The sequence below is a fragment of the Ornithodoros turicata genome, unplaced genomic scaffold, assembly GCF_037126465.1.
Source record: "Ornithodoros turicata isolate Travis unplaced genomic scaffold, ASM3712646v1 ctg00000746.1, whole genome shotgun sequence".
Lineage (NCBI taxonomy): Eukaryota > Metazoa > Arthropoda > Arachnida > Ixodida > Argasidae > Ornithodoros > Ornithodoros turicata.
The window spans coordinates 65,284-79,766 of NW_026999400.1; the positions used below are offsets into that span (position 1 = coordinate 65,284).

The 14,483-nt window shown below is 45.9% G+C and overlaps 1 protein-coding gene and 1 long non-coding RNA gene across 5 annotated transcripts in view; one reads left to right on the plus strand and one right to left on the minus strand.

The window, feature by feature from the left end:
* LOC135374701 (semaphorin-5A-like) overlaps positions 1-14,483 on the minus strand; it is a 132,515-nt gene that overhangs the window by 17,052 nt on the left and 100,980 nt on the right. For all 3 annotated transcript variants that reach the window (XM_064607620.1, XM_064607621.1, XM_064607622.1), the window contains 4 exons: positions 11,332-11,616; positions 1,721-1,820; positions 1,105-1,213; positions 897-995 (listed from right to left, as the gene is read on the minus strand). In XM_064607620.1, coding sequence (XP_064463690.1) covers positions 897-995; positions 1,105-1,213; positions 1,721-1,820; positions 11,332-11,494 — 471 coding nt within the window. In that variant the 5' untranslated portion in view covers positions 11,495-11,616. The remainder of the gene's footprint in view (positions 1-896; positions 996-1,104; positions 1,214-1,720; positions 1,821-11,331; positions 11,617-14,483) is intronic.
* Positions 3,305-5,763, plus strand: LOC135374761 (uncharacterized). Of its 2 annotated transcripts, none has more exons than XR_010417109.1 (4): positions 3,305-3,682; positions 3,760-3,949; positions 4,463-4,540; positions 4,649-5,763. It is a non-coding gene; the product is annotated as an uncharacterized LOC135374761 (long non-coding RNA). The 2 variants fall into 2 exon arrangements; XR_010417110.1 differs by having other exon boundaries at positions 3,817-3,949.

Consider the following 14,483-nt stretch of genomic DNA (forward strand, 5'->3'; position numbering starts at 1 on the left):
GATATTACTGGAGACTTTGTTGCTTCTAAATACCATATGCGGAACCATACGACCGACAACGCGCTATAAATATTTTTAATTTGCCATGAAAAATGCGGCGTAGTGGAGCGGTGCGACGCCTGGTGTCAAACAACCCCCTGTACAGCGGGCAACATTGAAAATTGGTATTACACACTATTACATCGGAACTTCGTTATTTTAGTAACCATATTATTAGTTTCCCTGTTTACCTATGCATTCTGAAACCCCTGTTAACAGTGTTTTTTGCGAAGTAACCCAGCGCTGGCCGCTGTTCGATGGAGGCTCTCCCTACTTCTCTACTGCGCCTGCGCGCTCCTTCTGTTCGCGGCCTCTTTCGAACGAACAAACTCTCCCTGCGAACCTCTGTGAACAAACAAGTCCCGACGCTGTCTGGCTTCTTGAACGTCTGACACATTTTTTTCAATAGCTCAACATTTCATTTCATTTCAGTTCGCTTATCCGTTTATCCTCAGATGTGGATCGCTGTGTGAATTGCAGGGACGGATTTTATGGTGGATTGTGGTGGATTGTTATGTCGGGCCCAGTTATACGCATGCAATGTGGTTGCCGCCGTATGTGGCAGGAGTACGGAATCATTTCGAATACCTAGTACAGTGTTGCCCGTAATCTTTAATTGTAATTTTATAATTAATTGCACCGTCAATTGGAATGAAACTTGCGCAGTTTTTGCCGTGGTGGCTTGCACTATCGAATAGCGACACTAAATGATATTTGATCGATGCTGCTTTACAGTGCCCGGGTGCCCCCATAGGCCCTCGGAAGAGGTGACTCTGCTTCACGGCTTTTCTCCACTTTACGCACTGCTTCGTGACTGCGAGCATTTCGAGTTTAAATGCTCCTCCCATGTAACTTACTTGTCTCCATGTACATTCCGGTTCAAATGCGTTGGTGCCACACGTAAACACTCGGTCATTGTGCGACAGTAGAACTTTGATGTAATTTCGGCAGTCCTCCTGCAAATATTCATAGCGGTTGTTTTACCGTACACGCCAGCTGCTGAAGCCGCCCTCACACGTGGCAGTTGTATCATCATTTCAAATATTTCTCTGTTAAGTTACTTACATCACTCTGGCCTTTTTTCCTGCACGTTTTAACAGCAGCACTGGGAGCGGGAACGTTGACGTCCTCTAGCTTTCTGAGACCTTCCAAGCCTATCCTGAAGATGTGATCCCTGAGAAACAGAAGCGCAGACGCCTTGAGAACGAACTACGTAAAAAATTGCATTAAACGTTTCGCCTCCAGTTTGGGAAATATGGTTGGCATTTTCGAGGCATCTTTGTTATTTCTTAGATTTTCATAAATTACCGCTGGCAGTGGGGTCATCAGAATCATCATCATAGCAATAAAGTTGTCGTTCATGGCAACTTTTATCGTCGTTTGGTTTCGTTTTTCCGATTAAAAATCTTGTGTGGAAATTAGGGTGGGTTTCACCCGAAGGTGCGTCATGATTTATACTCAGACGTCGTCATAGATACTCTGAACGTTATACGCGCCGAATCCTCTGCATATCGTTTCGACTGGCGTCCGTAACTAACGGAGTGTATGTCTCGGTCGAATAAAATGGTGGAACGTATCCGGTTGAAGAATAGTTTGGGCTGGCTTGGGTTGGACTTCTTTGGTCGCTTCAATGTAGAAACGTATCTATGCTCTGATCGTCCTCTACAGAAACAATGTTTACCTTGCTCCGACGATGAGCTGGTACCTGTGGATGTCGAACAGCAGTTCGGCGAAATGCGTTGTACCGGGGTGGCTGAACCTTTCCATTTTGCCATCCAGATCTGCAAACAGAACTGACTTTGTAGAAAACCCCTTTTCATCTGTTTTCTCAGGTTATCACAGGAACTGCCCTGTTGTCCGCCGCACCAGAAGCAAGAGAACCCAGCAAAACAATACAAACAAAACTGATGGTTCGAGTATCCTCACACCACTGGTAACACATGCAGCCCGTCTTTTTGGTGTGCGCTTAACTTTTTTTGAAATTTTGGCTCACTTTTCGTGAAAGACCCTGTACATTTTGTCGATGCGAACTCACGGTTTATAAGCGGTTTAAGTCGTTCAGTCGATTATTCCACTAGTGTTGCAAACAAATCAAGCGAGATAGTTTCCATTCCTGGCGCGTTATCGTATAGTTGACCCATTACCCTAACGGAGTTTTACGTGTGTTCCGAGTGGTTGTGCATGGTGGCTGCTGGAGGAGCGACTTGCTGTTATTGGCCTCACTTATGTGCGCCAGCGTCACGACTGTAGCCGGGATGAGATGAGGAGAAAATGGGACGATTGAAAGTTGATGAATAAATGGGTCGACATCACGATAGATAGGATGTCAAGCGATTTTCATCTCAGGGGTTGTGCCACACCAGTAGGCATATTTGGGCTTTTCTTTGCCCCTTTTGGCAGGCATTTTGGGGGCTGTTTGAGGGATGGGGGGCGGTGCTTCGAAAATCCCTGTAAGAGGTCCTTCATGCAACACGAGTAGGGGTCTGTAACTTGACTGTAGGTGATAATACACAGCTACCAACAGGAAGCAGTCCTGTTTACTTCCGTCTTGGTTCTTTTACAGTGTCATTGGTCTAGATTGGAGTCCCGCTCGTTGGCGGTAGCCAAGGTCGTGCTGAAGACTGGAAGGTGGGGGGTTCGAATCCTACCACCGGCAGCGCTGTCCGAGGTTTTCTCTGGGTTTTCCGAAGACTGTCCAGACGAATGTCTGCACAATTCCCCATGAAGTCGGCCCAAGACGCATGCTAACCCCCCTGTCCCCCACTCCTCCCCGCTGTCCTCTTTCCATCTGTCCACATCTGTACGCCGCTCATAGCCACAGTTGCTTCGCGGCGCTAACACGGAATAAAAAAAAGGTATAGATTCTGTCACGTTTTCGTACAGCCACTGTCAGACTTAACCGTAACGCGCAAGCGCGTGCCCTGGCGAGGCGCTGCCCTGCGCGGTCCTGGCGTCGGCGCAGACGACGCGCTCGCCCGTTGCTGTAAAATACGGTGGCTGTACGGGGTAAGGTGCGCAGGGTTAGTACTTCAGAAGGAGCTGTAAAGAGGTATACAGTGATGCCGCTCCACCACCGACGGCTGCCGATATGGTGGCATGGTGCTCGAGCGCTTCCTGAACAGATTTCACAGGGAGCGCTGCAGAGGCGTGTCTGAAAGGGCAAGGTGGCAAAACCACGGAAAACCAGATTCATCTTCGTGGTTTCTAGTTTCGACAGGCGGATCTTGCAAGCAAACGCAGCGATGGGTTGTCTACCTTACACTCTTAATCTAGTTCCCTCTAACGTTACTCTGATACGCACCTAACTTGTGAAATACAAGTTATTTGTGCTCGATGTAAAGGTTACAGCCCATTCAAAGGTTACATGCGGACGTGCGCTGCCCTCTTACAGGTTACATTGCGAGAGAAACAGTGGCGTTACCCCTAAGGACGGCGTTACGCTTTTGGAGAAGTTACCAGCGTTACTTATAAAAGCGAAGTGGTCCGCAGTTTCGCGAAAGTCGGCAGGTGGAGGTTGCACGTCAAGTGGCAGTTGGCAACAGCGTGTATCAGGAAAAAGCGGGAGGAGCGTTTCGCTTGCTGTGTGGTACCTCGCCGCTTCGACATCCGTTGCATTGGAAACAACGGAATTCAAAGTCACATAGTAAGTAACCTTCTGCATTTGCTATTACATTCCTGCGTAGTTCACTCTCATGTTAGTGCAATGTTGCATGGGCGAAGCTCGCAGGTGGATATATGATGTGACGGACGCACACAGACATTCGAAGTTTCACACAGGGACGTTGCACGGACGCCGGCTGTGATCGTGATGCATTTATTGGAGAAATGGATGAAAATGGACATGCAATGGAAGAAGCATGCTGTTATTGTCACCATGCACGAGCCAAGCATGCAGCACTGAGTGAAACAGGTTAGTAACACGAGGAACGCGCTTTATGCATGCGTTGAGCAAGTGATTGCGTTGCGTGAAACTTCTTGATGCATTCGCTTTTAGTGATCCCAAAGACGCATCATAATTGCGACTGCTTCTTCCTCGTCCTGAATTAGACATTCGTTCTTTTCCTTCACTATTGTTTAAGTCGATTCCTAACCAGTTATTTTAACGGTCGCTTATGGTCTTTTTTTTTCTTCTGTCATTGCACTGAAATGTCGGTTATCATCACTTGGTTGCCTGTGACTACATGATAGAATCCCGAAAAGGAGGATAAGCAAGCTGCGCGGTTCCACGTCAGACTTGTGTAACCGTTATCATTTGGCTCTTCGCAGGTTGTTTTGAACTTGAGACGTCGTGAGCAAAGCATTTTTAACGTTACAATTGCATTCGGCGCAATAGCACAGAATGTGGTAGGACTAAAAGCACCCGATATATTATGGCCTTGCAATTTGTGCAGAATATTGTAGTAAAAAAGATTGTTCTTCGCAGGTAACCCATAGCGCAGCTCCACTGGTTCCAAATTTGATGGACACAGCCATGAGTTACCTGGCAGTATTGTGGCAGAGGGTAAGTGAATAGTGTGGGTAATGGTTCCTGCACTCGTAAACTGTGGGGGTTAGTGTAAAAATGAAACAATCAGCGCGCCCCCTTTTTGACGTTGCGGTTTATATTTAGGTATCTTGTGCCACAGAAGTACATACGAACAGTCCAGCAGAAATACAGCAGCAGCCCAATCCCAGTCTATAACTCTGCAGAGGCTCAGAGAGATAGCAGCAAACCAGGTCCTTCCCACAACTCTCCGCAAGCTCGGGATTCGTCGCAAACCCAGCCAGCCAGCCATGTACGAACCTATATTTGCCAACATTGTAGATTGTCGACTAGGTATTTCCAGTGCTTTTGTGACCACGTTGTTCAGTGTGTTGGGTGTGGCTTTCTCCCTTCTTGTGATACTTGTGGAACAACGTTTGAAACCATCTAAAGATACATGTACATCATTTGAATTTTTGTATTTAGTTAAGCACACGAGTACAGGATGACATAACATGACAGGATGAGCCAGCCAACACAATGTATAGGTGAGCTACTTGAGCACATGGAAAGAACAGATCAAAGTTCGAAGAATAATCTGAAGAAAAAAAAAAAGGCTATTTATGCCATAACCCAGAGGGCCACCACATGTGCTCCAAGGTGGTTGTCGATTGCGTTGTAAGCAGCATAGAGGAATTGTTTCAGGAAATGGGTGTGCAGATTGACACCCCTTTGGTAAAATCAGATCAGGTTCGGAAGTTGCATTATGAGGAACCCCTGATTTTTTGTAACGTGCCTTAAGTGCAAAATGCGTTGGGGTTCTTTATCTCATTAAACTTTCATTTAGATAATTTTTCTACACGTCATGTGAAGATGACTACGAATTATCTATTTTGCTAAAGTCAAAAAGTGACTTGTCAACTCAGTTCCGTTATATGTACATTCAGTGCAAGGTGTTCTGCAGTTTAGTAATACTCATATTTCATATATGCCTTTTCTCTGCATGATCCTTCGGAGATATTTTGCTCCACTGAAGAAGAGACTTGTGAACTCGATTTTGACTTTCAGTGCAAAGTGTATTGCATCTTGAACTTTTAATATTACTCCTATTTAATATGTTACAATTCATTCTTTGAATGGTCTTTCCATGTGTCATATGAAGATGATAAAGAATTTTACAGTATATTTTTCGAGTATTTTGCGTAGAATACTATGTAGTATGAACCGTTGATAATAAAGTAACGCTGTGTTTGCAAAGAAAAGCTTCATATTTTCGTTTAGCATTTCCTGCGTTTTATTGGGCAAGGTGTCCTTGAGAACGTGTCAGAACCTTTTAGTTAATGAAGTACTTTACATAGCGGCATGCAGTGAACGATATTTAGTTCCGTGAGGTTTTTGGAAACTCGTGACATGCGTTTAATTTGTTTTCAGTGGTTCCATTCTTATTCGTTTTTTTTTTTTTGCAACTGAGCTCCACAATTTTTTTTAGTATTGTGATTTTTTATTATTTTTCCAAAAAGATGCGCGTGTCGAGCTTACTCTGCTTCAGGTACAGGCAAATCGGCATCCGCGAGCGCATAGTTATGATTACCCAATACTGTTAGGACACATTTCTCTGTGGTGTGCTTCTTTTATTAGGAGTTCGTGTAGGAGTTCGTGCGTCTCAGGGACGCCTCACCCCGCCTTCCTGTGTAGATGGCTTCACTGAATAACTTTAAGATAAAGGTTACAAACCTAGCAACGCAGTGGGTGGGTATAGGTTATACTTTAACCTCTGTGTAAGAGTTACATAGGCAGCAACGTGGAAAGTGACTACAGGTTATGCTTTAACCTGTGTACAAGGGTTATTCAGAGTATAGGTAACATACTTACCTCTAGAAATAGAGGTAAAAAGTTTGCAAGTTTTTTACTTCTATTTATGGGTTACGGACTTTAGAGTGTACGTTGGACATACCGCTCCTGAGCAGTATACCTCGAGAAAAGGACGAGGACTTCAGCAACGTGCGGGAGGTAAAACATTGCTTCCAGCACCGCGTGTCGAATATTTCCGGCGCACGTCAAAGGAATCCCAGGTGGTCGAAATTATCCGCAGTCCTACCCTGCGTCACGTGCAGGATGTCGCCACATAGGCGGATGCACCTTACGTGTAGATCTACTCTATTTTTTTTTCTTTTACCTCGAGAAACTGCAAACATTAATCGTACGTTCAATCCAGCAATTTAAGCGTATGTGAAATGCAGTGAAACAGTGCGAGTGACACAACATGACAGCAAAACCCTTACACGCATATTTCATTTTTCCTTCATTTCACGCTTCCAGGGGAAAATACTTTCAGCATACTCTCGCCCCAACGGACTGCGGGGGCTTCCAGTCATGCGACGGTGCAGTTCACTATGAAGTCGGATCAGAACACAAGAGCCGCTCAACGACCATCTTTTGTCGTGCAAAGCGATCGGCAATGTGGCGATCTTCCCCTATCCACCAATAGGGTGTTTTATCGCACGAAAATATGGCCGCACGTGTGAAGACGACATAGCGCCCACTTCTATACAGGGTGGTCCACAAACCATTATAGAAATTCGTAGTAGATAACGTAGGCAATGGAGAGACATGCAGTCAATGTATTTTTTTTTTCTGCGTATTTTTTGGTCACATGTTTGTACCGTGTAGAAATTTAATTTGTTGAATTGAGCTCCGAAATTTCCCAAGTCAACATAATGTTCTTCTTTGTGGAAATGGGTTCCTCGTTGTCATTTTACTCAGTATAGCACTTGATAAGACACGTAACGCAATTACAACTTAAATATATTGGCCGAAAATCGTCGGAAATGAGTCCATCGCTCCGCCACTTTTTGTCGGATCTAGTTGGAGCGCCAGACTGCGACGAAAGAAGGTTATACTGACACGCCATACGAGGGGAAGAAGGTTAAGGCTAGTTCCGATATATAGCGATTTGCTATATAGCGCTAGAAAATAGCGCGATGTTTTCCTCCTCGCAGTGCTCCAAACCGCTAAAAATTAGCGCTTGCCGAAGTTGAGCACCTGTCAGCTTTCTCAGCGCTTACACACATCAGGGGCTACGACAGGGGCTCGCCGCTGCGCGAAGCTAAATTCAGCGCTAATGTTACGACTACATTCGGGCCAATGAGGAGGCCCCTCAGAGTTGACGTCGAGGAAGTCATGGGGTTGCTTTGCTCCCGCATTTCATGGCACGGCGACCGCATGGGAACCGGCGACACTGTCATCCAAAATGTCTCAGTTGATCGAACTTGTTCTTCCGCATGCTGTCGAACTCCGGAGACGCCATGATGGGAGAGACCAGAATTGACCATTGAACTTTCGCTGAACTATAGCGCTAGCGCCGCTTTGCAAGTGCGAACCGTCCGATAACAGTGAGCGCTGTCTTTGCGCGCTGTTTTGTAGCGCTATAATAGCGCGCTGCTATATGTCGGAACAGGCCTTTGAAATCCCAATCTTGATGGAAATTGGTGTTCTGAGGCTGGAACACCGAAGACACGAAGCCTCAAGTATCTAAGAACAATGAACGAAGAAAGTAGGAAATCACTGAAAAGGTAATCCAGAAGATGTGGGTTCGAGTCCTGCAGCTGGTTAACCTTTTCAGTGATTTCGTACTCTCTTCGTTCTAGAATCCCAACTCACAGAACAAACATGTGCGGTGAGTGCGGGAATCCGAGCTATGTTATCACAAACAAGATCACCCGACGTTTTGCCAGGCAGGATATCAATTTTTGCCGCTCAAACTAGAGCCGACAATAAAGAGGACTCTTTCCGCGCATTTTCGGCCAATTTATTTCAGCAATTGTCGTCATTTATGTCAGCATTATAGGTGCTATACTGAGTAAAATGACCACGAGGAACCCATTTCCGCAAAGAAAACGTTAGATTGACTTCGAAAATTTCGTAGTGCAATTCAAGAAATTAAATTTCCATTAATTGAAACGAAATAAAAATTGTACCAATATGTGGCAAATGTTCCTGGCAGAAAAAAAAATCCCTTGACCGCATGTCTCTCCGTTGCTACTTTATTTACTATGAATTTCTATCATTGTTGGAGGACCACCCCGTATATAGTACCGTGCATTCACATGAGCGACATTTCCCAGAATGCTACAGCTGAAGGTTTGAAAAACGTCATCGCTTTCTGCAGCCACGTGTAAGTGCGGACACTCAACGTCATGACTTTTCGTGCACTGCTAACCATTGGGAATATAACGCGGGGCAGTCACAAGATATATTCCGTAGCAGACGACAGGAAGAGAGACAGATCCTGTCGTCTGCTAGATGAGCAGTACGCCATTTTCCGGCATGCGTGAGTTGTTTTTATCTTCTTCTTTTTTTTTTTTTTTTGCTTTCTGTGAATACGCTGTAGTGTTAGTCCGGCTTCCCCGTTTTGCATCGTCGTTTTGTTATCGCCGGAAGCATCTGCCGAACAATTAGGAGACACGAGCTGCACTACCGTGCACGGTGAAGCAGTATATCGACAGTGCATGCAAGACAGGAATCCGGTCCGGTAGCTCCGTAGTGATAAGCGCCTCAAAGCAATTCATTCTGGCAGGTCATTTATTAGCTTCATTCGCTTATTAACTTATCCCACTCGGCCTTTATGAATTTCGTACTCGTTATATTGTATTTGCCGCATCGGGCGACTGTCTGCTTTGTACGTGCAAGCACGCCCGTTCCGGAAAGCCCTTGATTCAGACTTTAATTAGGCCTAACGGCATGGGCGGCGGTATACGGCCGACATTTTGTGTCTCGACCTGCCAATTATACCTTACGGGGCGTATGACTCTTTCTTGGTGGACCCTACAACATGATCACAAAAGTTTTTTTTTTCTTTCTCCCCTTTTGACAAACGGGGGTGGAAAACCGCATCGTGATTCGCGACTTGCAGTGTTTCCGCCCATGCGAAACAATATACGGCAGTGTGGAGGCGTGCGAAATTTGAAAAGCGGTTGTGGGCTGAATCTTCGTTTTCCAAGGCGGCAAGAAGGTCGGGTGCTTCGCCCGCTCTGATTCTTGTCGACACCGGCTGTGCGCGGAATACTGTCAGCTCAGAAGCGTAGGACGCGGCTCAACGTTATGAGATGACACATAATGCGTATTTGTGATGACACCACCGTGACTGACGGGGGTGGTTTTCGTTCGTCTCTCAGCTGTTCGAGTATACGCTGGTGAAATGGATCATGGCAAGATGCTGTATTCTGTTGCAGCTGCTTGTGCGATTCCTGAAGTGCATGTACTGCGAATGCTGGAAAGAGCATACGCTGCCGCATGGTTTCATCTAAGTAAAGAGCAAAGGAGGTGGCAACAATCTCCAAGGGACACTGGTCTCTGTAACACCCTTTAGTGGGGCCAGACGATTGTATCTCATTACGGCCGAAGTCTCATTACACACAAGCCGTGGGGGCACACCCGCCTCGGAGACACTTTGGGAAGCATACAACACAGCGATTGCTAATATGGTGGATGCTTCTTGTTTTTTTTTTTCTAGTGGGGAAAAAGATCATCGTCATAGGTCATGTGGCTCCTGGTACATGCCCTTGTGGAGTAACCTTTTCAGAACACACACAAACAGTTTGCTCACAAAGCAAGTAAGATGTTCGAATACCGAGAGAAAATGGCATAACAGATACAAATATCGTTTGACATAGTATGGAAATAAAAGCATTTTTCTCAAGGGATGCATGAAACACTGTCGCAGTATTTGTCTGCATGAACCATTGTGTGTGACACAAGCCGTGGGGGCACACCCGCCTCGGAGACACTTTGGGAAGCATACAACACAGCGATTGCTAATATTGTGGATGCTCCTTGTTTCTTTTTGGCCGTGATGAAACATCTTCGGCCGTAATGAGACACTTAGAGATTAAAGGATTTTCGGCCGTAATGAGATGTTACCGGGCCGGACTCATAATGTGATATTTATGCTTTTGTGCACTGACGTGCACTTTGTGCACTATTATTGACGTCATTCCTTGTTCCATATACAGGGTGTTTGTTTGTTTTTATTCGTTTCATTTGTTTTTACTACAAAACCTATCGTGTATTGGTTCCGGCTTATTTGCATAGGGCCCCATAGGACTTTTAAAACGAAGAATGGCTTTGGAATGGGTTGTCTCCAATTCTGCTATCTCACTTTTGCTCGAAAGCCCTTAATTAAAGAACCAATTAACTTAGGTAGAATGGATTAACTTTTGGTAATTAGTCATTTAGTATTTACATATTCTATTCCAGAGAATGTCCGCCTGCAATATAATCCACCTGCAAAAACGGTATCTATGCTACCTCATAGCTTTTTTATACAAAATCTGTAATGAATAAAAAAAAAACGCACCCTGCACACTAAGCAATGTGCCCTGGGGGTAGTAAGGACCAAACTACATAGTGTATTTGTTGTTGTGACAACAGCGATGCACCAGTAACGCACCGATCGAGACAACTGTAGTGTCGATCTATACCAGCAGACGCATTTACAACAGACAGCCATCCTTTACTTATTAATTGCTGTGACGGTTGTTGCATAAGTTGTAACAAATTCCTATTTCGTTCATCTCTGTCGTATAAAGATCACCAGGACACGGATTTTTAACAGCGCACAGACGAAACGTGCTGATGCAGTGATAGTACGCTCTGAAGTTTCTGCAACCAGTCGGGCACTCGCCTTATCTTCGTGTATCTGGTGGCGTCACGTCTGTGGCGCGTTATCTCAACCGATACATCAAGCTCGGAATAGAACGACGCCGCGTTCTCGCTATCAAATACAATATCGAATTTTTGAAAGACGGATGCGATTCTTAGCTTCGTCTTACCTTTCTCCAGCACCCTCGTGTGCCTCGACGCTGAAGCAGACAGGGAGGCTAACACTAACGTCAGCACCACTCGCACGAACTGTGACGTGAAGGTAGCGCATTCTTTGTCAGTTCTGGACACTTTTGAACATGGTGATGTCAATGGAGTCCTAGGCATTGTCATTGTGGTTGGTGGTCGTGTGCAAGGTGTGCTACGCTGCTCTGTGTACGAGGCCGCATGTTGTTTCGTGTGTCCGTACCACGCCGTTGCGGCACGCCATGCTGAACTTGTTGGCCGCGTGCGACCTGTGAAAGACAAGAGACGAATGAAAGGTTAGTGGTTGTAATAATCGGTAAGTAGGTAGCATGTCGTAAAAGTATTTGCCCTGTACGGGGCAATTTAATGCCTCCCCGAAGCTCTACGACTGTGTGCAGCTAAGAGGGATATGTGAGGTGCTTGTAAAACGTGATTAGATTCGTGATCTAAAAAAAATGGTAAACAACTGAATAAAAAAAATCAACTTTGCTTGCAGTTTTAGAGCAGTTTAGAGCAAAGACTGTTTGCAGTTTCAGACACACGCACGCACATAAATAGTCACGTTCAATCTCTCTGCATTTCAGGCAAATTTCGTAGTTTGCGCATTTCCAGTCACACAATTAATTACGGTTTAGTCTCTTTTGCTGGCTGTTTTTAGAGGTTTTATTTTTGAAATAAGAGGGAAATATAAACAAAGGCTGGCTGTGCTAGCGTTTGTATACATGAGCGAGGTCACATCGAGTCGCATTAGTTTCAAAGTGCGACTTGGTCCCTTGGAACCTGCACCCTTGAAGTGCAGTTGGGTGTACCTCACTAAACTGGACACCCCTGCTACGATTTCGGCAGCACCTATCTCATTTACGAACGGGTAACAACCCATGAATGCAGAGTAGCAGGTCCCATTGTTTTGCGCGGGACCTCTCTGCACAACCTTTGCTACGTATTCCCCTCCCCCGTAAGCACAATAGTTCCTTCCACCTTGTGTAAAGGGAGCGCAACTAATGTTGCCGAACGCGCGTTGAAATTTCAACCACGCATAATGATGTCACACTGAAACACAACGAGCCCATTCGTCATCGTTTGGACAGAAACGGCGAGAAAACAGAGTTAACAATGCGCAGCATTTTTGTTCCGCTGAATGCACTTCCGTGTTCGGCAGAGCCTTTTCAAGGCCGTTTGTGTTGTCGACTGGCGGTCGTTCTGGAGGCACGTCACGCAGGCAATACTAGCTCGCAGTGTTCCATCATATTCCTCTCCTCCCGAAGCGTCTTTGCGTGTGCGACCATTCTGAGCGATTACGTATGTGGGGGTGGATAAGCAGGGGATGACGGAACGAAGCCGGAAATGTTAGCGCAAGTATCTGCTTCTGAAGCGTTGTCTGTTGCGTTGGGAATACCGAGGTACGGTGTTTTGCTCGGTCTTCCAGGAAATTTCGTGGCTTTTGTATGGGCGATTTGAAAGCGAAACGGTACTGTGCTTCGTCTTAGCACACGTGGTACATAACTTGCGGGATATGCGCATGTTTTTGTAGATATCTTTCTGCAGGGACTCTGAACGCGATGAACAGACCAAAGTATCACGACTTGTAAAGCCTTACCTGAAGCATACTTAAGTAAGAAATATACTTTGTAATGTTTGGTACTTGAAGCACTCCTCATCAGTGACCGTCGTGTACTCCTGGATTCTGTACCATTTCTAGCCCTTTTGAGTTTTGCAAAGGAATAGGAGCGTGCTCGGTGATCAACACCAGCACCAGTAACAAATATAATGACGATAATGAATGGGGAAATTACCTAATTCATTACCGACCCATTACTGGCGGGACTGTAGAGTTATCACATTACAATGAGGTGACGATGGATGAGCAGCAACGTAAAGTCCCTAGTCAACGAAGGAATACACGAGAGGCACAGAATGTGGAGAGGCGCACAGAAGGACATAAACGAGACCGGTGTCCTGCAGGAAATCCAGGAAAATCTTCAGGGCGCGGCGATGTTGTTGCAGGACGTTGGTACAGTGTCCAAGTGCTTCGTGCAGTTACTTATATAGCGCTTCTAGTAGATTCCTTTAAGAGGACACAGTTCGAGATCACGTGCTTGATATATGCAAACATGGCACACCTGGAGCGTAGCATGGTGTCGGAGCGACCGAGTCTGTCTAAAAAGCGGGGTGAAGGCCACACCGAGACGAAGCCTGTATATAACGGACGAAAAGTTGCGAGGCAGCCGGTTGAGCAGGCCGAAAGACAAATCAGGATCCGCTTTTCTCATGGGGGGTACTCCATGGGACATCTTGACACCACTTCTAGAGGGAACAGGGGCTTCACCGTATCGGCAAGGTACCTCCTTCCGTTCCCTTTGGATAACTGATATTGTCGATCGGGACACATACGTGGCTGCCGCAGCCCTATCCGCTTCTCCATTCCCGTGGATGCCACAATGTCCAGGAACCCACTACAGGTGACCGCCACCTGTCCTGGCTCATTTCCTTGAGGATGCCTGTAATCACCGAAGCAAAGGATCTACGGACACCCATATGTTGCGATATATTGCAGGACAGCTTCAGAATCCCAGTATACCACCCAGCTATGGCGGTGAGTGTATGGCACATTTCTGAGGAACAGCAAGATGGCACGCAGCTCAACAGACGTTGGGGATGTGCGATGCGATAATCGGTACATATGAGTCACCGAGTCATCCGAAATGGTAGAAGCAGCTGTCGTGCATTGAGAACTGGCAGATCCATCCGTGAAAACTGCAGTGTGCGCATGATATTTGCTCTGCATCATGTCCATTGTTAGTTTTTTTTCGATACTGGGGTGGCCGTCTGATCCTTCCAGCTGATACAAGACCTTTTATGCAGGGAGCTAAGACGGGCATCACCTACTTCGCGCTGATTATCCATCCGACAATGCCGATGTGTGCACAATATTATGAATATACGTGTTTTCCGGACTCTATACGAAATGCGCTTTCCAACGTCCAGACTACTCCTCAAGAGTGGCTATTAGCCATGAATGCTCGTAGAAAGCCGCCAGTAGCGCGGTTGACCCCCATCGTGCTTTCGATTCAGAACAACACACTACTTTCCATGCTCGTCGTCTGTTAACTACGTACGTAATCGGTTCTATCAAGTA